We start from the raw sequence: 24,950 nt of genomic DNA on the forward strand, positions 1-24,950 counted from the left end.
TGCTTCTGGGATAGATGTGAAGGATAGGACATAAATTACTTTGTTAATTCACCTGACTTTAGTAACTATGTAGGTTGTAGCTTCTGGGTGATAGTCTTGCTTTTAAATTGGGAAAGTTTAGAAAATAGCAGTGAGCAATCTGCCTTACAGCTGGGTATATTGGGACTCTGGGCAGCCTGCTGAAGTGCAGGTGGTCATTATTTAGAGTAGTGGTTCTCAACTGGGAGTGATTTTGCCCACCAGGAGACATTTGACATTTGCAGCTATTTTTGGTTGTCATAACTGCAGGGGTGGGGGGATACCACCGGCATCTAATGGGTAGAGGCCAGGAATGCTGTTAAATATCCTTCAGTGCACCAGACAACCACCCATAACAGAGACCCAAAATGCGAATAGTGCTAACGTATTGTAGCAACCTATAAAGGTCTATTTACAAGTTTTCTTGTTCACTACACGTTGAGCTTACATGTTTGCCACCTTGTTCCTAAAGAGTGGCCAATTTTTAGAAAAAATTTAATGATTGAGAATACACAGAACCTTAATTGTTTCTAACAACTTACATTCGGACAAATGTGCGTGTAGTAGCTTCACACATCCAAGATCATTTTTTTTCTGTGCTGCTTACCTGTTTGCAGTTTTTATACAATGTGCATTTCACCCATCTGTTAGAAAAATTTCCTTGTGCTGCTTTAGGATAAACAGACATTTGATGTTTGGCTGTTTCCTTCAGATTTCTTAGTAATGAAGTATTGGGTATCACTCAGTTTTAAAGAGGTATCTAATTATAGACTTTATAGATGGGCTCAAAGGTGACTAAATGTACTTTATAGTGCATAACTAGAAGAGGAGGAGATAGGAAGTAGTGGAGAAAACGACAATAGAATTTGCAAAATAGTACCAAAAGGTAATAAAAATCTCTATTATATGGCATGAACCAGATCATTAGAACTAGCACAGCACTATGCATGTAGATGCATAATATAAATACCACTTGATTTTTATTCTAAAGGATATTTCTGTGCTACTGACTTGACTAAAATTTAAAGAATATTATACTCATTATTTGTGGGATATTATAAATAACGTGACCTTTCTTAATAATTGCATTTAAATACACTATAAATAAAGCCTTCAGTCTATAACTTTGAAAGAGTTCCCTGAACAGCAATTAATTATGCCCTTCAGCACTCTTATGAGCAAAGTAAATTGTTGCTGTCTCTCAAGGAGTGCATATATTTCCATGAAATGCTTTGAATACAAGTTTTCCATGTGAAATAATGTCTCAGTAGGGAATGCATACTAATCCATCTCTGTTGACCATGTTCATGAACAAACTGATATGGACCATAATCAAGGCTTCCCTGGTGATAGTTTATACCAATGATAGTCAAACTACCTGTGAAAATATACACCACCCCTTAAGGGCTTGTTCCAACAGGGATTTGAGGCATAATAAGATAGTATTCTTCAGCTGATAGAATGGAGGATTTCAGTGTCTTTGAAGTATGAATTAATATTTGTATTAGTTAGGGCTCCTTCTGTTTCAAGTGATGGAGAACCCAATTCAAACTGTCCTGAGCCCAGAAAGAGATTTTATTAGCTCACATAATTAAAGAGGCTGGTGGCTGCTTTAGCTGTGGTTGTGGATACTCAAACAATGCCTTCTCTTGTCTCCTCACTTTACTTTCATAGTTTTGGCTGCATTCTCAGGCTCAGTATGATAGCCCATTATAGGTCCAAGTGTCCAGTCTCTCAAGCTGCAGAACAGTAGAAGGGGAAACCTGCATAGTCTTGTTAGACTGTGTTATCTTTGACTGGGTCACATCTCTGTCTCTGAGTCAGTCACTCTGGGCAGTAGATGGTAGTGGTCTGGCTTGAGCCACATGCTGAACCTGGATTTGAGTGTGGATTTAATACCACTTACAGGCTGACCGTGCAAGAGCGGAGTTCCCCTGAAGAAAATTAAGTTATGCACAAAATAAATCTTTGTCTTAACTCTATTTCTTTTCCAGAAGCACCACTGTAACCATCTTTTGCACTTATAATTCTATAAATGTAAAAATCAATACCTTTTCATTTTATATAAGTGGTAGTATCTTATCTGTGTTTTTTCCTTTGTTTTTATCATTGACCAATGTATTTAATATCCCCTGCTTATAAGGAGCTTCAAGGAGATCTCATAACTTCTATTTTAAATAACAGAAATATCCTAAACAGGCAGAAAATACTTGTGGGTAGATTAAGTGTTTTTAAGCAAGAAATATTTATGAAAGCATCTACTGTTTTAGAGCTTTTTGGCTAAGTATAAAGTATGAAGTGTGGCTTTATATCAGTATTGTCCCTACTGACACATTGGTTAAAAACATATATCTTCAAATGAAAATGGATTAAAGACTTAAATGTAAGACCTGAAACTGTAAAACTCCTAAAACAAAACATAGGGAAAAAGTTTCATGGCAGTGATTTCATGGATATGACACCAAAGGCAAACACAACAAAAGCAAAAATAGACAAGTGAGACTACACCAAAGTTAAAAGCTTCCGAACAGCAAAGGAAACAACAATCAGCAGAGTGAAAAGGTAACCTATAGAATGGGGGAAAAAAATCTGCTAACCATATATATAAGGGGTTAATTTCTAAAATATATGAGGAACCCCTACAACCTAATAGGAAAAAATCTAATCATCCAATTTAAAAATGGGTAAAGAACTTAAGTTTAAGGTGTACAACATGATGTTTTGATACACACACACACATAATGAAATGATTACTACAGGATTACTACTATAAGCAGTTGAACATGTCCATTATCTCATATAATTTTTTTTCTGGCAAGCACATCTAAAATTTACTGTCTTAGAAAATGGGCAAAGGCCTTGAATATGCATTTCTCCACAGAATACATACGAATGGCTAACAAGTATGTGAAAAGATGTGCAACATCACTAATCAGGGAATACAAGTGAAAACAATAATGAGACATCACTTCATTCTTGTTGTGATGGCTATTATTAAAAAGACAAAAGACAACATGTTGTTGAGGATATGGAGATATTGGAACCCTAGTATATTAGTGGGAATGAAAAATCCTTGTACTCGGTTGGTTGGTTTTTGCTATGAAAAACAGTATGGAGGTTCCTCAACAAACTAAAAGGAAAATTACTATATGATCCTGCAATCCTACTTTTTGGTATTTACTCAAAAGAGTTGAAATCAGGATCTCAAAGTTATATTAGCATTTGCATGTTCATTGCAGCACTATGCATAATGACCAACATGTGGAAACAGCCTAAATGTCTAGCAGGTGATGAATGGATAAAGAAAATGAGGAACATATGGAATGTTACTCAGCCTTAAAAAAGGAGGAAATCTGTAACATGTAACAACGTAGGTGAACTCAGGAAACATTATGCCAACTAAAATAAGCCAGTCATAGAAAGACAAATACAGCGTGATTCCAGTAATATGAGGTATTTAAAATTGAGGGGCACATAGGATCAGAGAGTAGAATGGTGGTTGCCAAGGGCCAGTGGGAGGGGAGATGGGGAGTTGCTGTTCAGTGGGTATAGAGTTTCAGTTATGCCAGATGAATAAGTTCTAGAGATCTTTTGTAGAATGTTGTGCATATAGTTATAATAACAATGTGTTATTATACACTTAAACATTTAAGAGGGTACATCTGATATTGTGTTCTTACCACAATAAAATTAAAATTCAAAAAACCAAACCAAAACACTCACTTATTTTCTGTAGTGCCTGATAGTGATATCTATGTAGTTGCGTATGTATTCACATGTTTAACAAATGATTATAATTTCCTTATTAATGTGCAATTTCCAGTGGGCTGTTTCTGAGGCTCTTCTGGAAGGAATATACTTTATTTTCTACAGGTAGACCAACTCTTACGGGTCTCAGAATAGAAGTTGGGGATTAAGTGGTTGACTGTTGTTTCTCAGGCTTGGGGAGAGAATCCTAGCTCAAACCACAAATGTTGACAGACTAGGTTGATTTCAGGTACATAAAGACTAAATCTTTGGAGTAGTAGGGGAGAAGGACCCATGTTAGGAATACACAGGATTTGGGTAAGTGGAGTTATTTAGCCCTCCCGGGACTCAGTAACACGTCTTCTAAATAAGATTCTAGACCTTCTGTGTCCTCTAGTCCAGTTTGATTGTAAGCACCTTCAACTCAATCTTGACCAAGCCTGACAAAATATTTGATTCCTTCTGCTAATAAGGACTTGGGTCTGGAATAATTCTTTCTACCTTAGCTCTATGAGTCTGTTTTCCCTTTTAGTTATTACTGTTGGTTTTAAAATTATAATTATGGTATAATTCATATTCCTTGTAAAATTATTTTAATAGTACAGTGATTACCATAAAGAGTGAAAAAAATCTTTGCCATGATCCTATTTTGCCAATTCCTCATAAATAATCACTGTTAAATGTTAATAGTTTGGTATGTAGAATACAGAGGTGATCTTGTGTTTGAATTAACAAACTAATAAGACATGATAGGCTTCGCCAAACACCACATGCACTTACCTTTAAGGAAGGATACAAGACAGATGATAAGGCTTAATTAAAACAAAAATAGTGAGTCTAGTCATTTACCAGGAGTGGCTGTCAAATGTTTCAGCCCAGCCACTTTACATTTGGGATGTACTTTGCCAGGAAAGCCACTGATTCTGGGGTCCCTGTAGTTTTTACCCATTGCTAGTTGTTGTGAGTTTCCTGAGGAGTACAAAACTAGTGCCAATTTTCTAGTGCAGGTGCATCTTATCAATGCTGATTGCTGATTACTTGATACACAATCTTGACATAAAAACCTTGATCCTATTCTTAGTGTTCCTGGATTTGGTGTACTTCCATACATGCTCTGAGTTGCTATTGCATGGAAGATTTGAACAACGGTTGTGTAGGCTTTTTAAATAATATATCTCATAATAGATAATATATGAATATGTAAAGAACTATCTTTTTTCGATAGTTACATAATAAGGCCATGATATAGTTTATCAGTGTTCACCTGAATACATAGAATTTCCGGATCAAATGGTATGCACATTTAAAATTTTTATAAATCTGCCAAAGTGTCCCTCAAAGTTATGTTTCCTAAATAGCATGTGAGAGAATGTTTCCTCGTGCACTTTCCTTCTAGTTTTATCTATGTTGCCTCTCTCTAGTCCCTCAATTTGTTTTTTTGTGAATTTGGTAGGATATACACAATAATCTTGATAACACATTAGAATCAGAATACTTGGGATTAGCTCAAAGTCATAGGACTAAGTGGCTGATCTAGACTACAATGGAAATCTATGTTTGATGTTCTTTCAATTAACTGAAAATGCAGAATTTTTCTTTGATTTTATTTTGTTTTTTCTTCTACCTTAATGCTTGCAATTAATTAAATAGTCTACTTCCCAAAAAATTCCCATTATTTCTACTCAACTTTAGTCAACAGAAATTTTTGAAATAGGGAACTAACCTCTAATTGTGAGTGGAGTTCTTTGCTATATGTCAGTAACAGTAACTTATATAATGCCAAGTTAAAAAGATTGTTAGTTTAAGATGTGTTTAATATACTTACTGGTACTGCTGAAATATAAAGTTGCTGTAAAGATTTTTAAATATATTTTAGTCTTCAGCTGTTTATCAGCTTGATGCTTAGTAAGTAATTGCTCAACCATTGAAATTATAGTATTTGACAAATCTGCAAGAATTTTTGCTGCATAAGCCAATGGAATTTTTACATTAAAAGATAACTCATGCAGTAACTTCTATTCATTAAAGCTTGGGACAACTTAAATGATGATCAAGTGAACATATTTTTGAGCAAGATTCATTATGACTTATCAAAAATATCTTAAGAGAGCCCTCTACTTCACATTCCTTTAGCTTTTTGCTTCCATTAACAGTGATATTTATTTACACATTTTTTAAATTGCTATGTGAACTTATGCCAATATGATTTACTAGATGCTTGAAATATTTTATTTGTCAAATGCAGTTTTATTTATGCACATGGAAATATTTGAAACTGGTGAAAATGTTTTTATTAAAATAAAATTTAAAAGAAGTAGAATACTTTCTTTTGGTCATGCTTTATTGAAAACAAAATAGTTTTAGGGAAAACTAGAACGTGCTTTTCCTTTTAGTTGGATTGAATCCCTATGCCCACTTACATATACTGAGAAAATAGTCTATGAATTTCATCGTGGTTATTCTAGCTCCCTTTGGCATTTAAAACAGGAATAGATGTGGGCAAATTTACCTCCTGTGATCTAAGTATTTCTCTTAAACTGCTCTAAAAATATCAATAAAGATAGGTGTTAGAAATAACAGTCACTAGAAAAAGTTCTTCAGTTGTAAAAGTAACAGTGATCTTAGGTACACTAGATTTACTAATAAGCAGTTTTATAGATTTTTCTGTTCATCTCTTCTTTCCTTGTTTTCCCATTGCATTTTGGTGCCTTCATTATAGCACTCATCATAGTCCACAGTGCATTGCATAGATTTGCTTTTGTTTTTGCATTTTTTCCAGTATAATGTGAGCCTGGAGAACTGGATCTGTTTATTATTCATCTCTCTATTTTATTTAGAGCCTGGCACATAATAGGTATAAATGTTGAATTCAACTGATCTTTGCAAAATAATATAATGTGAAAAATTGACAAGGCATTTTGTTTGATAATCGTTGGCCACCAAAACCTACTGTTTCTTAGGTTTTCATGGTATTTCAGTGAATCATTTTGATGTAAAAAGATTCCATAAACTTGTTAATTTTGTTTACAGGGAATTGTTTTATATACTCTGAGGATAATTACTGATAGTTTACCATCTGTTTCTATTAATCAGTCTTTTCAATGTCCCTAATCATTTGTTTTATGCTATATTTTATATGGGAGATGAGCTCTCTCTTTTAACTTTTGATGGTTTTGATATTTAGGAAACGTGTAATGTATTCTGTGATCTTCTGCAAGTTATGTTTGTGGCATAATTTGAATTTGAGTTTTACTCCTTATAAGGAAATGTGTGTTGTGGGTAATTGGTAAAATGAGTTGTCCCTTTTAGATGTCTTTGCAAAACTGCTTAGGCTTTTCTTTTCCTAGAAAGTAGGCTTTTGAGATTTTTTTTTTCTATTCTAACAAAAATGGAGGAAGAGAGCTAGTGTTTATTGAATGCTCACCATGTTCCAGCATTGTGGTGAGCATTATATATAATTACTAAATCGTTAATTGCTTAATAGCCATATTCCACAGGTAATACGCTCATTTACAGATGAGGAAGCTGAAGCGAAAAAGGAATATATTTTTTCTACTTGCCTTCTGTTTTATTTCTGTTATAACATAGAAAACAGAAAATAGTCTCACATATCACAGATTAATGGAAACTACACTGGGAGTTTATTTCTGACAGCGTGGTCAGGTAGATATCCTTTGCAATATCCCATCCATAGGGAAAGGATATCTAAAAAAAAATAAAAGACAGAACTGAAAACATGAACAACAGACTATCAGAATAGACCTTTAGATTGAAAAAAAGAGCCAAATAGAACTTCTTTAGGAATCAATAAGACTGTACACTTTACTGTTTTAAACAGATGATGAGACATAATTGAAGAGAGACTATAAATTGAAAGAATGATTTGAAGAATTACGCCCTTATATGGGAAGAAGAGGTGAAATAAATGAAACAGTTTAAGAAATGTGAAGGGCAGAATGGGACTGTCTAAAAATACATTTAAATGGGGTGCCAGAAAATTGATGTATAGAGAGAAAGGAAGATAGGAAATAATTGAATTAAAAAATGTCTAAGAATTATCCAGAACTGAAGAAAGATACATATGATCCTCACATATAGGAAACATAATAAATTCCAACTAACCTGCGTGGTAGTGACATTTAGAACACCAAAGATAAAGGAATGGTCTTGAAATTAGCCAAAAAGAGAAGACAGATTAGATACACAAGAACAATTAGACTGTCAGCCTTCTAAAAGCATCAGTGAAATCAGAAACCAGTATACCCGTATCATTAAAGTTACTACCAACTACTGTCAATTTACAATATTATACTCAGCTAATCTGTTACTCAAGAGTGAGGTTGAAATCAGTATATTTCTAGCTAAACTAAAAGGGAGTGTTTTTACCACCAAGAGAATCTCGCCAAATGTGCTTTAAAGCTGGGTAGGGAATACAGGTGTGAAGTATCATGAGACGGTTAGGTCCCCTGATGAAATTTGGGACCATTCCACCCAATTTCAAATACTCCCATAAGACATCTCAACCCTGGTGGGTGAGGGAAAATTTCCACAGTAGCAATTGTGGATTTTTATTTTTTTTAAGTTGTAATTTACTAGCATCTGTAATTTTATAGTTTCTAAAACAATTCATGTATCACTGACCTGTTTTTAGATGGTACAGTCTTTTAAAATATTTTATGTTTCAAATACCTGAAGAATACATATATACATAAGGGAAAGTGTCTGTTTATTTTCTTGCCCCCGATTTCATTTACCTATGTCATTAATTTTAATTTCAAGGAAAGGTAGTTTCTCACTTTATGGGTCAATTATTGGAGTGGACTTTAATAAAAAAGGCTCTTAGCCTTTTTGTACTGATTAGAAGAGAATGTTTAAAGTGGAGACCCCGTCACATCATCTTATGACTTAGCCAAGTACCTGCTGGTTTGATGCTTCATAATGTTCATTCTGAGCTGATGGTGAGAAACCGAACATTTCTATGAAAAATAGAAATCACAGATGCTGAAAAAATAGTATTCTATGGACTGAGAAGACTTTCAAGGAGTGGCTGATCAGCAGCATCAAATCCTAGAGCAGTAGCAGGGAGAAAGCATGGGAAAGGAAAAAGGCAAAGCCCAAGGTGGAGAGGCAGCAGGGTTTATTCGATCACCTGAGCATTTCCAAGTTTCGTCAGTTTTGTGCCACCTTCCCAAGTTTTACATTGTTCACGTTTCATCTAGCTTATTATTTATTTATATTTTAAAATAAGATTATGCCTATGTCTTATTTTTAAAAGGAAACTTTTAAAGCACACGATGGAAACCCATAATACCTGCCATAAGTAGAAAGTACCTATAAAAATTAATAAAAGGAGAGAACACACTGATAACTGTATTTCGTTGCCTGTCCTTGAGCCTGCGGCCTACCTTCTGTTGTAAAGGAGGAAAAACAAGTTTTAAGAAATATGGAAGGTGTGCTACCACCATGTACAATCTTCTCCTTTATTTAATCAGAGGGAGTAAAAAAGATGCCAAAAGGAAGTAAACTTGGTCTCTGGATGATTCTGTCTGGCTTGTTTTGTGCTGCGTAGAACCATTTTTAGCACCTGCAGTGTCAACAGCTGAATGTGAAGTGATTCAAGGTTGGCGTGACTGTGTGTGTGTCTGAATGCCTGCGTCCTGTGTTCATCCTTTGAATGACATTGCTCTGTGCTTCCTGTATTGAAATGATTTTTGTTCTTCTATTTGAAGCTCTCTTAAGAGCCTGTGCAGATGGAGGTGCCAACCGCTTATATGACATCACCGAAGGAGAAAGAGAAAGGTATGCTTTCTTTGAGCCATTGTACGTAGAGCCATCATTGTCTGCTCTTTTGCTCTATTCTCTTCTTAGTAAATGGACACTGCTAATTTTCCTTCAGACTGTTTCACAGAAAACCACCTCAGTGAGGGAGAGTGAGCTGCCTAACCATGTTGTATTATTTCTTGCTTTGAATGGTATCTCTTAGGAGAATGAGGCCCATCTATTCTTATTTTAAAAATCCTCATTTTATGACTTCAAAGTATCATTAAAGTAGCATTATCAAATACCCATGCTTGTGAGGACTTTGAAAATTGGCTAAAATAAAACTTCAAATGGCAATTTGAGTTGTTATTCAAACACTTTGTATGTATGAATAAAAACTGATCTCATATAAAAGAAATATATATTCTGTTGTAGAAGAGGTAAGATTTTATATTAGTGTTGAGTAAAGCCCAGTATAATGTACTCTAACTTAATTACCTCTGAGTTATGTATACATATATATTTTAGGAGATCAATAATTTATTAATGATTTACTATCTGTGCTGTCCGGTTTTTCTCGTCTTTTCATGGTGAACTATTTTTACATAAAAGAATATGTTTCATAGAAACAGATTTTAAATCTAGCTCATTGTGAACATGTTTGTAATTCAACTCCTTGGCAAACACAAGAATTTATAGTGTAGATACAAGTAGACTAGCTATGAAATGTAGTTCTGTATCTATCATATGTGTTATTAAGTATATTGAAATGTTTATAGTTTCAAAAATCACCTCTTTACTGCAAAAAATAAAAACATTACAATGTAACATACTCTAGGTGTGAATTAACGATATGTGTTTTGCAATGATATATTTTTCTTTATGACACCAAAATGTTTAACTTCGGATTTCTAATATTGGAGCTGCTTTTTGAAAGCAGCTGATTTCTTATAAGAGGAAGACATGTTTCCTTGGATATTGGACATGCTAATGCTAATGTCGGGGGATGCATTATCAAAAAATACAGCAATGGTGATAGCCCAGGAGACAATTTAAATTCTTAACCCTTTTCACTCCTTTGTTTTGTAACTTTACAGCTTCCTCTGACAGTATTGTCTAAGACCTGACATGGACAATGCCTAGAAAAATATTCACTTATGTCTTGTAAAGAGTGCTTGGGCCAGTTAGCTCAGATAAGAGGATAATGCCCATGAGGCCAAGATTATGAATTGGATATTGTTTGTTCCATACCTATAAGCCTGCTGGCTGGCAAACAATCTAGTGCTGGGTACTGTTTCTCTAATGGCAGATGTAGCTCAGGAACACAATTATAACCAGAACTGTGAAAGGATATTAACACAGTGCTGGATCATAAGAACCATCTAGAATGCTTATTAAAAAATATAGATGTCTACAGTAATTATGTTTATTGGATTGGGTTGGACAATAGTAAGAAAGGTAACAGAATACTTTTATTCACATTTGAAAACAAAATAGATTACCAGGTTTAGGGACTAAGTACCATTGCTTTTGCCCAAATCATGTCTAATGTTTCTCGACACATTTATAAGTAATGTTATAGAAGTCTTCCTAGAAGATTTAATTTATCTAACAACTGTTTGTCCACAGATGAAGATGTTCAGTGAAACAATGTATTTTTCATTGATTTTTCTAGTTGTAATAATGTGTTTGCAGTGATTTCTACTTTGATGCCTAGGGCCATGGCTGGCCTGGGTGAGGGTAGAGCTCTAATCAGGAGATGAGTGAAACTAACGGCCTCATGTGGGAATTAAATCCTTGAATGAATCTCATTAAATCCAAACCCTAACCAGTTCAATTAATTGGATTCAGGTGACTAAACATAATTCCTATTAATTGTATTTCCAACAGAAAGTCATCACAATGAAAAAGGAAAAAATATTCATGAGTTTTAAAAAAGCAATGTGTAGTTTGTGGACCACTGCTTGCCTTGTTTGTATTTGTTTATGTAGCGTCCTTATCTACAATGTAATGCCTTATGATTTTGCAATAAAACATGCATTTTTAGAGAACCATCTCCAGTTGAAGACAAGATGAAATATACAATCGGAATGGGAGGAAGGGAGACTGATACAGACGGTAGCAGAGGAACGAGGTTTACGGAGGGAAATATCAATGAGGGGAAGGCATGAGGCACCAGGCCCCTTGCCACCCTGCCTCTGGATGCTGCTGTGCGTTCAGGGCTACATCTGTCCCTCTTGGGGCCAGAGCCCCAGGAGGGTCCCTGCCGCTGGCTGCCCCTACTCCTTCGTGGACCTGAAGGGACAGGGAAAGGTGAAGTGTGGCAGGTGAGGCTGGTGGAACTGTCGGGGAGACGCAGGAGGAAGGGGGCTGCAGGGGTGTGGGGAGGCAGCACTGAAGAAGGGCACTGGGACTCGGGCCACCGGGAGAGAAATGGAGTGTTAACAGGAGATCTGGAGAAAAGGTGCTGAAGACCAGGGGAAGAGAGTCTTCACAGAGTGGAGTGTTCACCCGGGTTCGGTGCCTCTGAGATGCCTTGTGGAGTAAAATGAAGACTCAAAAGAGGTTATTGAATTTGGCCACAGTCAGTTAGTAGAAACATAGTGTCCACTTACCCTGAAGCCCAGAAAGCCCACAAGCAGGCAATGGAAATACAGTTTATAAAGGAGAGATGTGCTTAATGTCCTCCTTTTACCCACTTTCAGAATAGTGAATTAGTGCCTGAAACCCTTCAAAGGTAAATAATTTTTTTTAGAATCAAAATCTTGGCTTATTCATGTCATATAGTTTTCATGGCATTGCAGGTCTGCAGGTATTATTGTTTTTGATGTTCAAATGGTCCCATCTTTGGCCCATGGGAACTGCTTTGAGTTATATCCTATATCTTTTTCAAAGTTATATTTAAAAATCCATATAATTTTTAGGTATAGTTAACATACAATAAAACGTGCAGATTGTAAGTGTTTCATTACCTGTGTTTTGTTTGACATTTATTTATAGCCTCTTATTCACCATCCAAAATAAGATGTAGAACATTTCCCTGGCCCCAGAAAATTCCTTCATTATTGATTTCCAGGAAATTTCTGATCACTAGGCAACAACTTTCTGATTTCCATCACTATAGACTTATTTTGTATGTTACTGAATTTCATACAAAAGAAATCATCGTGTGTATTCTTTTATGTCTGTTTTCTCTTGCTTAACATAATATTTTGAGATTCATTCATGTATCAGTACTTTTTTATTGCCAGTAGTATTCCATTTTGTGAATATACCACAATCCGGTTGTTCATTCGCCTAGTGGACATTTGGTTGTTTCTAGTTTTGGCTGTTATGAATAATGCTGCTTTATTTCTTATACAAGTGTTTCTGTGAACATTTGTTTTCATTTCTCTTTGGTAGATACCTAAAAATGAAGTTTCCAGGTCATATGGTAAATATATGTTTAACATTCTGAAAATTGACAAATCATTTTTCCAAAGTGGTTGTACCATTTTACATTACTGACAGAAATGTCCCCATTGCTCCATATTCTCACCAACGTTTTCTTTTATCTTCTTGATTTTAGCCACTTAGTGTTTGTGAATGGAATCCTATGATTTTGGTTTGCATTTTCCTGATGACTAAAGAGGCTGAGCATCTTTCCATGCATCTATTGCCCATTTGTATATCCTGATTTATGAAGTGTCTTATTTTTTAGGTATAAAAATTTGTAACAAAAGTCTTTTATTAATTTTATTAGTAGAAAAATCAGCCATGGCCTTAGATCCAATTCTGTATTGGATCCACACCATCTTTATTTTTAAACATTTTTTTTATTATGGTAAGAACACAACCTGAGATTGACTCTCTTAACAAATTTTTAAGTATACAGTATGTTATTGTTGACTATAGATACAATGTTGTACATCAGATCTCTAAAACTTAGTCATTTTGCTTAACTGAAACTTTGTACCCATTGAGCAGTAACTCCCCCTTTGCCACTTCCCTCAGCCCCTGGAAACCACTATTCTAGTTTGACTGTTTAATTTTGACTATTTTAGGTACCTCCTATGAGGTAATCATGTAGTATTTATCTTTCTGTGACTGGCTTATTTCATATAGTACCCTGTCCTTAAGGCTGTTACCTTCTTTGAAATATATTTGCCTTTGTTTCGACTCTGAAAATAGCCTCCCTCCATTTATCAGGTTTTGTTTTGGTCAAGAAGTCCTAAATATTTTTTCTTATTGTGAAAACAATATATGATAATTAAATATATGTTATTGTGTAGGGAGGACAAAATGAAGAAAATAAAAATTATCATTTCTTCCTAGGTAGCAAAGAGTTGCAATGAATCTGTCTGTTGGTTCTGTCCTTTGGAACTATGGCAAATATGACTGATTTTTCTGCAGTAAGCTTGATAAATGTAAGCTTCCTGGTGCCAGTCAATAGGATAGATCATAAGACATAAAGAGAAAATTCTAGTTCAATGTGATAGGTTCTATGACAAAGGAAGGCATAGGGGATGGGCAGTTAAACCAGAATGGAAGTATTAGAAATATTCTGAGGATCCTACTGGGGTGTAAAAGGTTAGGGCCGTAGAGTCTGTAGTGTATACGTGTGTGTGTGTGTGTGTGTGTGTGTGTATCTTTGTAGTGACTGGGGGTAGGGAGGGAGATTCTCCTTTGTCTCCTGGATAATATCTAAACTCGTTAGCTTGAGATGCAGGGTTATCTTTATAGGCATGCCCAATTCCCTCCCTTGTCTTCTAGTCAGACAGAACTGCTCATTCTCCTAAAGTGGCTGTGCCGTTTCTCCCCTGTGCCTTGCTCAGGCCCTTTCTCATGGCTGATCTTGAACACCTTGGCACCACCTATACTCCGTCCCAGTTGGCTGGCCATTCTGAATAGTCAGTGCTTGTAGGTCCTATGCTGTACTGATTCCAGAGGGTTTTAGTGACATTTGTTAGCATGTCTTGTAGCACTTGTGTCCATGCCCCAGTGCTCCACTAATGGACTGTGTGCACCATGAGGACTCCTCTCTCCTTCCAGCCCGAGTGACTTGACATTAATAATACTCTTAAATCACAATGTTATGTTCACATTTTACCTTGATTTAAAGCTGTAAAGACTTATAACCTTTACTAGGTTGTAAATTTCTGGTGATCTATTGCCCTTTAACTTTGCATAATACTTTGTAATTATTTACTCTCTCATTTTATCTTGTGATTTAGCTATGTGTAGATGTATCTTATCACTTACACTGGGTGGTAAACTCCTGCAAGGCAGCAATCATAATCAATCATCTTTATATGCCTCAGGTCTAGTATACTAATGAGCCTCTGAGAATTTATTGAATTAATGATTTTTCATCAATATCTTAGCAGAGATGTCACTAAGCTTTTGTTCAGTGAGGGATTTCCATGATCTAATATCGGCTATTGGAAATATCTTGATGCTAAAGAAACTTTGGATAATTATATATCTTATTAGCATGTATAAACCAGAAATGTCTTATATCTAAAAAGATTATGTATTTTTGTCTAAAATCACTTATGGTGTATGCACCACTTATTTCCAGAATGTCCTATATTACATTGTGTTGTAATTCCTGTCTAAATGAGTCCCTTATCCTAAAACTTAAAGTCCTTGCCTTTGAATTCATTGGTATTTTGAGAGCAGCATGTACCGTGAGTATCAGTGCTAAATGTGAGAGTTTTTAATTTGTTATTTTGTGGAACTTGGAGATTCTCAGATTCTTCCTTAGTCTAAGAACTGGCTATGAATTTTGGTATTGAAGTGTGTAGGATATTTGATATGAGAGGAGGGTTGTTTTTAGGTTTGTTTTCTCAGAGGAATTGATGAATATAGACTCCTGAATGGGAAGTCCTACAGAAGATTATATAAACTTTTTTTTTAGATTATTGCAAGTGTTTAAGAGTTTAGTTCAAATGCTTAGGAGTTTCCTTTCTGTTTAAAAGATGAGCACACAATTAAAATTCCATGTATTCTTGCAGATGACCGTTCAGTTAAACTTACTAACAGCGGTGGGATGATGAGGAGGACCTGCTTAAACAGAAAAGCAAAATAGCTTCCTGATCTCTTCTTCCTCTCACTCCATCAATTTTCTCACAGTTAATGATTTCAGACTCTCAGCTTTATATATTCTCGCAACTTTCTCATCAGCAGATCAATAACACTTTTCAGACTGATCAAGTGGGAATAGAGGATGACTGTTGTAATTCTAACTCTACAACTAATCATGCCCCAGCTAAACCAAGTTCAAAATATAATTTAAATAACTGAATAATGTGGGAGGCTAGCTCTTAAAAATTAGCTTCTAAAGCCTTTATCAATATAATTAACCAAGACATCTGGTAGCAGTGGTCCCCAACCTTTTTGGCACCAGGGACTGTTCTCATGGAAGACAATTTTTCCACAGACCAGGGAGGGGAGGAATGGTTTCAGGATGATTCAAGCACATCACATATATTGTGCACTTTATTTCTATTATTATTACATTGTAATATATAATGAAATAATTATACAGCTCACCATAGGTGGAGGAGCTCTGTATCTGATACACCCTTGAAGGATCAATGACATGTCTAAGGCTGGCAACACAGGAGAACTTTGAACCATTTTGTTTTCTCAGTCCATTTCATCGCAGATAGTAGCAGCTTCCAGGTTGGGAATTGTTTAGTGAGAAAGTTAGATCAGGGCTCAAAATTGGATTCTGCCACTTTATTACTATGAAACTTTTCGCAGGTAATTTAACTTCCTTGATCTGTGGTTTCTTCATCTGTGACATTTCAGGAAGAGATCACTCTCTTTTGGAGTATTCAGAGAAGTCTTGATAAAGAAACATATTACTTTGGTTGATTATAAAAGATGTGGGTAAGTCACGAGGATGAGTGTGGGTCTTCAAAGCTATAGTGTGATGGATTACAGAATAGTTGAATGTGTGCCTAATGTAGTTTTAGGAAATAGCTATAAATGTTCTTGTCATAGTTACTATTCTGCATACAATATTGTACTACTTTTTAGAAAGGTTTAAGCATTTTTTTATAGTGGTTGGAATATAGGAATGTAGCGTTTAGCTTCTGATTCCTTTTTGTTTTTAATCTTTGTTCTGGTATAATTTCATAGAATTTAAGCAGTTATTTTTGAAGTGGCACACAGTTGTGTACCCATCACAAACAATCAAGATTAAAACATACCCATTATCCCAAAAAGTTCCTTCCTGCCCCTTTGCAGTCACTCCCCACCTCCTACACCCTGGCCCCTGCAGCCTTCTAGAATGTCATAGAAATGACATTTGTTGTCTTTTGTATGTGACTTTTTTCTCTTATCAAATGCTTTTGCGATTCATTCATGTTACTGTGCGTATCAGCAGCTTGTTCCTTCTTACTGTTTGGCAGGTCGTGTTCTCGTATATGGGCCCCCGCAATTTTGTTTATTCATACATCACTGATGGACCTGATTCCTAAAACGTGCCCTGTAGTTGGAATCCATTATGTGCTTCCTTGGGATATATGTGGGTTCGTTTAGTTAGAACCAAGCAAAACTCTCAAAGTTGTAAATTCAATCCTAGAGATTATATAAATGGTAGTAGGGACTGATATGTAAGGCCTATATTTGTTGTATTTTAGTGAGAATTCTATGAAATCTTGCTCAATACTATTAGGTTTTTTGTGGAATAAAACAATAAATATAAAATTGTTGTTGAATTAGTTGGTGTCAAGTATCTGAGCATAACCTCCAGTCTCTCTGTGACTCTAGTTTTCTCAGTGATTGGGATTTACTTTAACTTTTTTTCATGCCTTTCATGACATGGTCAAAAAATGTAATTTCAATATGCTTTAACATATGCAGAAAGGAAACATGTATGAACTTTGCTTCAGCTTGATTCTTATAAACCTAGCCTTTGCAATGATTAGTCATTTGCTTCAGCAAATTTCTATTAAAAAGTATTTATGCAATCAAATTACTAGGCTCTGTAAGCATGTCAACATTATTGGGTCTTTGAATCAAAATGATCAAAGGTAAAAATGATTAGCACATTTAAAAGAGAATTTACAATGGAAGTCTTGGTATTAAAGAAACTTACACAACAAACTGTGAAGGCATATTTATCTTGAATTATTGATTAGATTAGTTTAGTAATATATTTTAGTCTGTTGGTTATCAGGTGCAATAAATCAGAGATCTCAAAGTTGTCCATGCATAGCTATGAATCATTTTGGGATATTGGAGGAGGGAGAGTGTGTATGCAGAGGTGCTATGTTTGTCAGATCATGCATGAACTCAAAATAAATTTTCAGAGTGAGATCATTTTAAGCAGCTGCAGGAAGTCAGTTTACAACTAAATTTAATCAAAGGCATTGTTCTTTATGGCTATTCTATTTCATAAAGTATGTTCCTGACAAAACCCTTTTCCCTTCCTGCACTATGGATGGAGTCTTCAGAAATAAATTTATCTTCCAGTGATTTTTCAGAGAATTTGGGATCATTTGTCAAAAGTTTTGAATAACCTGTGGCTCTTTTAATTTTACTTTTTTTAAAAACAAAAATGTTGAATTATTTTAGTTCTTGTTACTATAATTTAGGAGTTCATGTTTTTTGTCACATTTTTTGCTTATTTTCAGTAGATTTTTAGGTCACTGAATTAAAGAAGTTATGGTTGAAAGTAATCATATAATACCAAATATACAAAATTGTTTCTTAAATAGTTGTGGAATGGTCCCTAACTGTCTGGTTTTTCATACACATTTATGTAAGTGCACATATATGTCTGCTTGCAAATACACAGATACTTCCTGTGTGGTTTTCTTGTTATTAAAATTTAGATTTGTATTATTGGACCAAGAGCAAGCAGAATAGCTCCAACACTAGACAAGACGGCATATATTATTTGTTGACACTTCATTATAGGACATGAAATTTGAGTTTATGATAAGATTGTAACTGAGCCAGCCATGGTCTTCCTATTGTTAGGGGACAGAAAAATGACAGCTAGAATTCAGTTTAAGCAAGGGCTAGTGAATAAATTATATGGAAAAATATCCAAATGACAGTTACATGAAGATGAGCCTTGAACTATCACTTGCAGTCCAGGGTTAGAGATCTGAGAGTTGTTTGAGCTGTATTCCTTAAAGATTCAGTTTTGTCTCTGTAGCCAGAAAGGTCAGGAATATGCCAGAAATCTCAGAGAGGACATTTTAAATACAACAGAAGGCATTTTACCACCCTAAGAAAAAAATCACACACACACAGTATGCTTATCTCTGGATCCTACATGCCTTACGAAGTAGAGAGAAAGTCAGAGGAAGGAAACTTGGGTGATGAATAAGAGAGCATTAGTCTCTGAATGCCTAGGCTAAAAAGAACTAGAATAAAAAATTATGGATATTAAAAATGTTGATGGCTTCTCTAAAGCCTATGATTTAGAATTGTAGTTAGCACTTTTTTGAATATTAGCAGTGCTTCTGCTTAGACCACGGGGAAGATATTGTTATCCCTCCCCACAGGGCTTACAGCCGTGAACACTTCATTTTTGACCTTGGATGTCAGGCTGCGTTCATTTCTGCTGAGTATCGTGTAGGGGTGCTTGACACTGGGTGTGTTACTTGGAGCCAGAGGAGCCATGAAAGGAGAGGATGTGTGAGCATTAGCACTCTTTAGAAATGATCATTTAAAATCTTTGTGCCATCTAAATATTGGTCTCCTACTCAAGCCTATTATTTTCAAACCACTGGAGTGCTCCTTGAAATATCAAGAATAGGTTTTAGCATCAGATGGAGACACTTTTTTTACAGAACACTATCTGATTTATTTCTGAAAACCTTCTTTTGCTTTCTTCCAAGTGTTATGCATCCTCATCTTTCAAAACTCAGCTCACACGTTGTGTCTTCCCAGAAGTCTTTCCTGACAGCTGCCTGTTTCCACAGACCCAAGTTAGGAATAAATTCTCTAAGCAACCCTGCACCGTAATGCCACATTATGATGAAATTATCTGTGGCTCCTTCTGCTTACTTAGACAAAATTCCTTGTTCTTGTTTTATTTATCTTTGGAAATAATCCCAGCAGCCAGGACCAGGTTTGATAACTAATAGATGATAAATAAATATTTTTAACTAAACAGTATTATTCCTTTTAGATAATTCTCCTTGAAAATAATAATATCCCAACACATGCAGTTAAGCTAGTAGATGACCAATCCTAAACAAAGTATGTTTGGTGGCTAAATTTCTTACTTTACCAGATTGTGTTCCATTTTTCTGAGTCTCTTTTACTTTATATGTCCATAAAGTGCCCTTCAAGTATGTTCTTCAGCACTTCTGTTATCCAGAACTTCCGTTATCATAACATTTATCACAGCACGTTGGAATCACCTGTTCACCTGTTCCTACCTGCCTGTAACCTCGGTGAAGGCACATGTCTCTGATCTTTCACTGTCTCATCCCCAGCAACTAGTTCCCTATGTGCTCAGTAGTTATCAAGGAATGATTAGAAATGCTCAAAAAAAGTGTAATGTATTCCACTATCATAGATTGTAGTATGAAAGCATGTTTTTGACCTAATAAAGTTACTCTTAAGATTATTTTATTCAGAAGGAGTGTCAGACACTAATACCAGAAGCTCTTCTGTTAATTTTCTTAGGACTTATTTTGTATCAGTGTAGGTTCTTGGTTGTGAAGAACAATAAGATCTCTGGCCAATTTAAACAACAACAAAAAATCTGTTAAAAGTAGTGTAATTAACAGAAAAATTGGGGAGGCTGGAGAGTAGACTTGGGAAGAATGCAGGAATCAAGAGCAGCTGGAAGCCACATCCACAGTGATGTTTACATGCTTGCACTTAGCCCTCCATGAGCTGGCCACCAGGTACTGCACGTGAATTCCCAACAGTCTCTCCTTTCTTGTGTAAGGTCATATATTCAATCGAGTTGAGGTGGTTCTGAGGCAATATCTGCCCAGATCCTTGTTTCTAGGGGTGGCGTTTATTTCTGGAGTGGGATCTGTCTCCCTTTAAGACTCACACCAGGCTAGTTCCTTCATGCATAGATAGCCGAATACAAATACAAACAACCCCTCCCAATACCCCACAAATATGCATCTACAACATCTTTTCTCTGCTGCCAGGGCTATCCTCATGTCCTGGGACGGTCTGATGGTCTTTATTAATCTCCTTCTTTCTTCCTCCTCTGTACATACCTCTCCAACTTGATACTTACTGCGATATAAAATGCCCCTAGTTAGCAAATGTTCTTTATTCCTCACTATCTTAATGACAGTAGAAGGGAATTAAATGGTCACCTGTCATGCATATAAGTGATAAAAATACCTTTCATGCATTCTGAGAAATTTAATAACATTCCTCCCAAATTTCTAAAAAGTATATTAGAAATAAAATTCTTCCCTAGCTTTATTAAAAAGTATTATTAATCAGAAGATTCTTGTTCTCTGATTTTGTTATTTTTTTTCCTAAGTAACCTTTTAAATTTCACTCTTACAATTCATAATTTTCCTGGGTGAGGGTTGTGAATTTTTTTTTAGATATCTTTTGCATTTAAAGAAATGTTACTTCTCTTAATGAAATATTACCAAAACAATCTTATATTATACAATATAGAGCTTCCTTTGCTTGGTATGGATCTTTGTGACAACTGAGTGAGAGAATAAAAATATTTTTCCAATTTGTAATATGTAAAAAGTTCTCGTTATTTAAAAGTAAAGCCTTGACTTAAATATATGAGAATAGTAAATTTTTACAGAATTTCCCAAGATGAAATTTTCTCAGATTTAGTTCGAGAAATAATTAAGGCAAATTTATAGATAGAAAAAAAATGTTTTCTGACTTCTGGTGCAGTAGCTCAAAAGGCAACTAAAGCTTAGAAGCTTAGGATGCAGTTTTCTTTGTACGGCTCTCATCATTTTTTTACTTCATGCAAAATTCACTTATTTATCACTAGCGGCCTCTAGTGTGTATTCAATTTTTTCCTGCTTGGCTGTACTTAGTTGGTTATTAGTAACTAGAGAGCAGTTCCATGTGTTAGGAACAAGAAAAACAACTACAGTTTCTGTCATCTTAGCATTTTATCAGCCAGTGAAAAGGACATTTTCGCATAATAGTGTGGCCTGATGATTCCTATTAGCAGCGATAGGGCTTTCCCAGGACCTTCCTCCATGTGGCAGCTACTCTCCAAAGCTGCCTTCTGATGTGGGAGGAGAGGGAGTCAGTGGTCCTGCATCACTCTCTGGTCTTCTAATGCGTTTAACAGGATGGAATCAAAGTAGGAGACACATGGCAAAGATCACCAAAATAAGACTTTAGTCAAATCATATGGCAAAATTCGGAACTAAACTTAGTTTAATTAAATTTACTTGCTCAATTTTAAATAAAACTGTATTCAAGTAATTTTTAAATGTAATCCTAATTACAAAGAGAAGTTAGTTTAAATGAACCAAATCTGTATCATTTACTGTTTATCTTTTTGAACTTTATATATTCCTTTTATTTTAAAAGGCAGGTTTTCCCCTATCCCTTCTAACCCTTGCCCCACTTATGGAAATAATATAAGTTCATTATAATGAATTTGGGGAACACAGGAAGATATAAAGAAACAAAATAAAAATAACCTGAAACCCCACTCCTGTAGATAACCACTGTTAATAATTTTATACATACACAATTTTTTCGGTTTTATATTTTTGCATGTTTTTTGGTTGCTGAGTGCATATATGTGTGCACATCTAGTAAAATAGGGATTTTTATGTCCATTACTTACATCATGCTTCTTTTCTTAACATAATATTATGAACACACTGCAATGTCGTTGTATGTAAATTTTGTTACATTTTTATGTGACAGCCATTCTCCATATATCAGAAATGTACATAGCTCATAATTTTTTATAAGTAGAACTTTGTTTTATAAAACTTATAAATTTATAAAATTTACTTATAAATCAAAGTTTTATACATCAAATAAAACTTTGTTATGTTTTATACAGAAAAATTAAATATGAGTTCTTTTGGCCCTTAGGGTAGTTTCATAGGAATTAAGATATAGGTCAAAAGTTATAAATTTTAAACAAATTTAAGTCCAGTTCAACAATTTGCTTTCTGGAATATTTGTGTTCGTCTTTAGTTTCATGAACCATATAAGATAATCTACTTATCCTTCCACTCTTGCCAGCCTTATTAACTTAATTGTTTATTCATGTATTGTGTAGGAAATTACATTCCATTGTTATTTTACATGTTTCAGATGATGCAGTCATTCCACATGACACATTACTGCAGACACTTGTGATGCAGCAGGGAACAAAATGCCTCCACTGACCTTCCACAGAGATGATAAGTAATATAAATAATTAAAATATAAAGTATATTACTAGTGAAAGGGAAGAAAATAAAGCAGGAGAAGGGGAAGCGTGTTCTGCAGTAGGTTGGTAGCAATTAAAGTGAGGGAAAGCCTCACCAAGGAAGAGATTTCTGAGTCAGACCTGGAGGAGGGAAGAAGTGTGCCATTTGTCTACTCGAAGGAAGAGCATTCCAGGCAGAGGGGATGTTTGTGCAGAGGCTCTGAGACATGAGAATGGTCTCAACCTTTGCTGTGTAACAAAGCACCCCGAAACTTAGTGGCTTTAAACAATGATTTGTATATTTTCTCACAAGTCTGAAGGTCAGCTAGGCAGATCTTCTGGGCTCATTCACGTGTCAGTCATGTGGGCGAGTAAAGGAAAACTGTTCCTACTTATAACTCTTCCGTCACCAAATGTGCAGGTTTTCTGCATCAGGCGATTCTCCAGTTCTCTGTGGAAACCAGCTGGGTGTCCTGCAGTTTAGTTCAGTCTGACACTATGCAAAGTAAACACGGACCCTGTGGATTAAGGACTCAGTCCCACAAGAGTGTCCTACACTTTAGATGCTAGTTGCAACTAGTGGGTCCCCAGGTTACTCATGCTTCTGTCTGAATTAGCTATAAATTGGGTATTCCCAGAATCCCCGCCATGTGTGTGATAATTTGCTATAATGTCTCATAGAACTCAGGGAAACACTTTACTTAGTTTCTAGTTTATTATAAAAAGGATGTTATAGAGGATACCAATGAACAGCCAGGCGAAGAGGTACATAGGGCTAGGTCTGAAAGGGTACCTAGTGCAGGAGCTTTTTTCCCCCATGGATTTGGGGTACACTGCCCTCCTGGCACACGGATGTGTTCATCAACCTGGGAACTCTCTGAATCCCATTGTTGGGGTTTTCTTATGGAGGCCCCATTATATAGGTATGGTTGATTAAATCATTTGTCACTGGTGATTAGCGCAATCTCTAGCCCACTTGCAACCCCCTGCGTGGGGGGTGTCTGTGTCAGGGGTGGGGCTGAGAGGCCAACACTCTAATCATGTCTTGGTATTTCTGGTGATCGGCCTCCAACTTGAAGCTGTCCTAAGGGACCCCAGCCACCAGTTGTCTCTTCAGCATGCAAAAAGACATCATTCTGGAGATTCCAGGGGTCTTGACAGTTCTTGTGTCAGGAACCCGGTCAAAGACCAGGTACATATTTCCTATTATATCACAGTATCATAGTTGGGTAGGCAGTTTTGATGATGATGTCAGCATGTACATGGGACTCTCTCATGTGTGTGGAGGTTGGATACGTATGAGCTGGGCACCAGACTCTTTCCTGTCATCCTCCATCCATCAGACTTGCCCAGGATTATCCTCACGACAACAGGGTAGATTCTCAGAGAGCAAAGGGAAGGCTGCAGCTCCACTTGAGGCCTCAGTTCTTGACTGCTATGCCATCATGTCTCTACTGCATTTTGTTGGCTAAAGCAAGTCATGAGGCTAATACAGATTCACATGGTAGAGTCATATTAGCACCTTGTGATGCAGGAATCTGGAAGGTCGCATTATAAAGAGTTATGGATTGGGAGGGGAAATAATGATACATAATTTTGCAAACAATCTACTACAAGTGGAAAGAATGAGGGGAAATTATTAGGAAGGAGAATGGTTAGAAAGGGAACTGAGGATTGATCTTGAAGGGTCTTTGTAGGTAACATTGCTGATATACTGTGAATGAGATGAGAAGCCATTGGAGGGTTTTGAGCAGAAGAGTGACATCAGCTGTCTCATCAGGGTTGTAGCATGGGAGATGGTAAGGAAGCCAAATTGAGAAGATATTTTGGAAGAAGAGCCTATAGTACTTGCTGACAAATCAGTTATGAGGTGCAGGAAGAAGAGTGAAGGATGACTCCAAGGATTTTGAACCGAACAACTAGAAAAAATTTATTTTTCATTAGGTGAGATTGAGGAGACCAAGAGGAGCGGTTTGGTGGGGGAAAGAGCAGAGATTCAGTGCGTGGAGCTTGAGTTATTTATACATCTGTTGTCAAGCAGTTTGTTGGATACAGAGTCATCATTATGTAGAGGGCA

General features: G+C 35.9%; 1 protein-coding gene across 5 annotated transcripts in view; it reads left to right on the plus strand.

Annotated features, from left to right (window-relative positions):
• TPK1 (thiamin pyrophosphokinase 1) overlaps nucleotides 1–24,950 on the plus strand; it is a 323,125-nt gene that overhangs the window by 121,151 nt on the left and 177,024 nt on the right. For 4 of the 5 annotated variants that reach the window (XM_045564370.1, XM_045564369.1, XM_045564368.1 and 1 more), the window contains one exon: nucleotides 9,495–9,564. In XM_045564370.1, coding sequence (XP_045420326.1) covers nucleotides 9,495–9,564 — 70 coding nt within the window. Of the gene's footprint in view, nucleotides 1–9,491; nucleotides 9,565–24,950 lie in introns of those variants that run through there. The other variant, XM_045564371.1, reaches the window with a different exon arrangement.

This window comes from Lemur catta, chromosome 11 (assembly GCF_020740605.2).
Source record: "Lemur catta isolate mLemCat1 chromosome 11, mLemCat1.pri, whole genome shotgun sequence".
In the NCBI taxonomy this organism is placed as follows: domain Eukaryota; kingdom Metazoa; phylum Chordata; class Mammalia; order Primates; family Lemuridae; genus Lemur; species Lemur catta.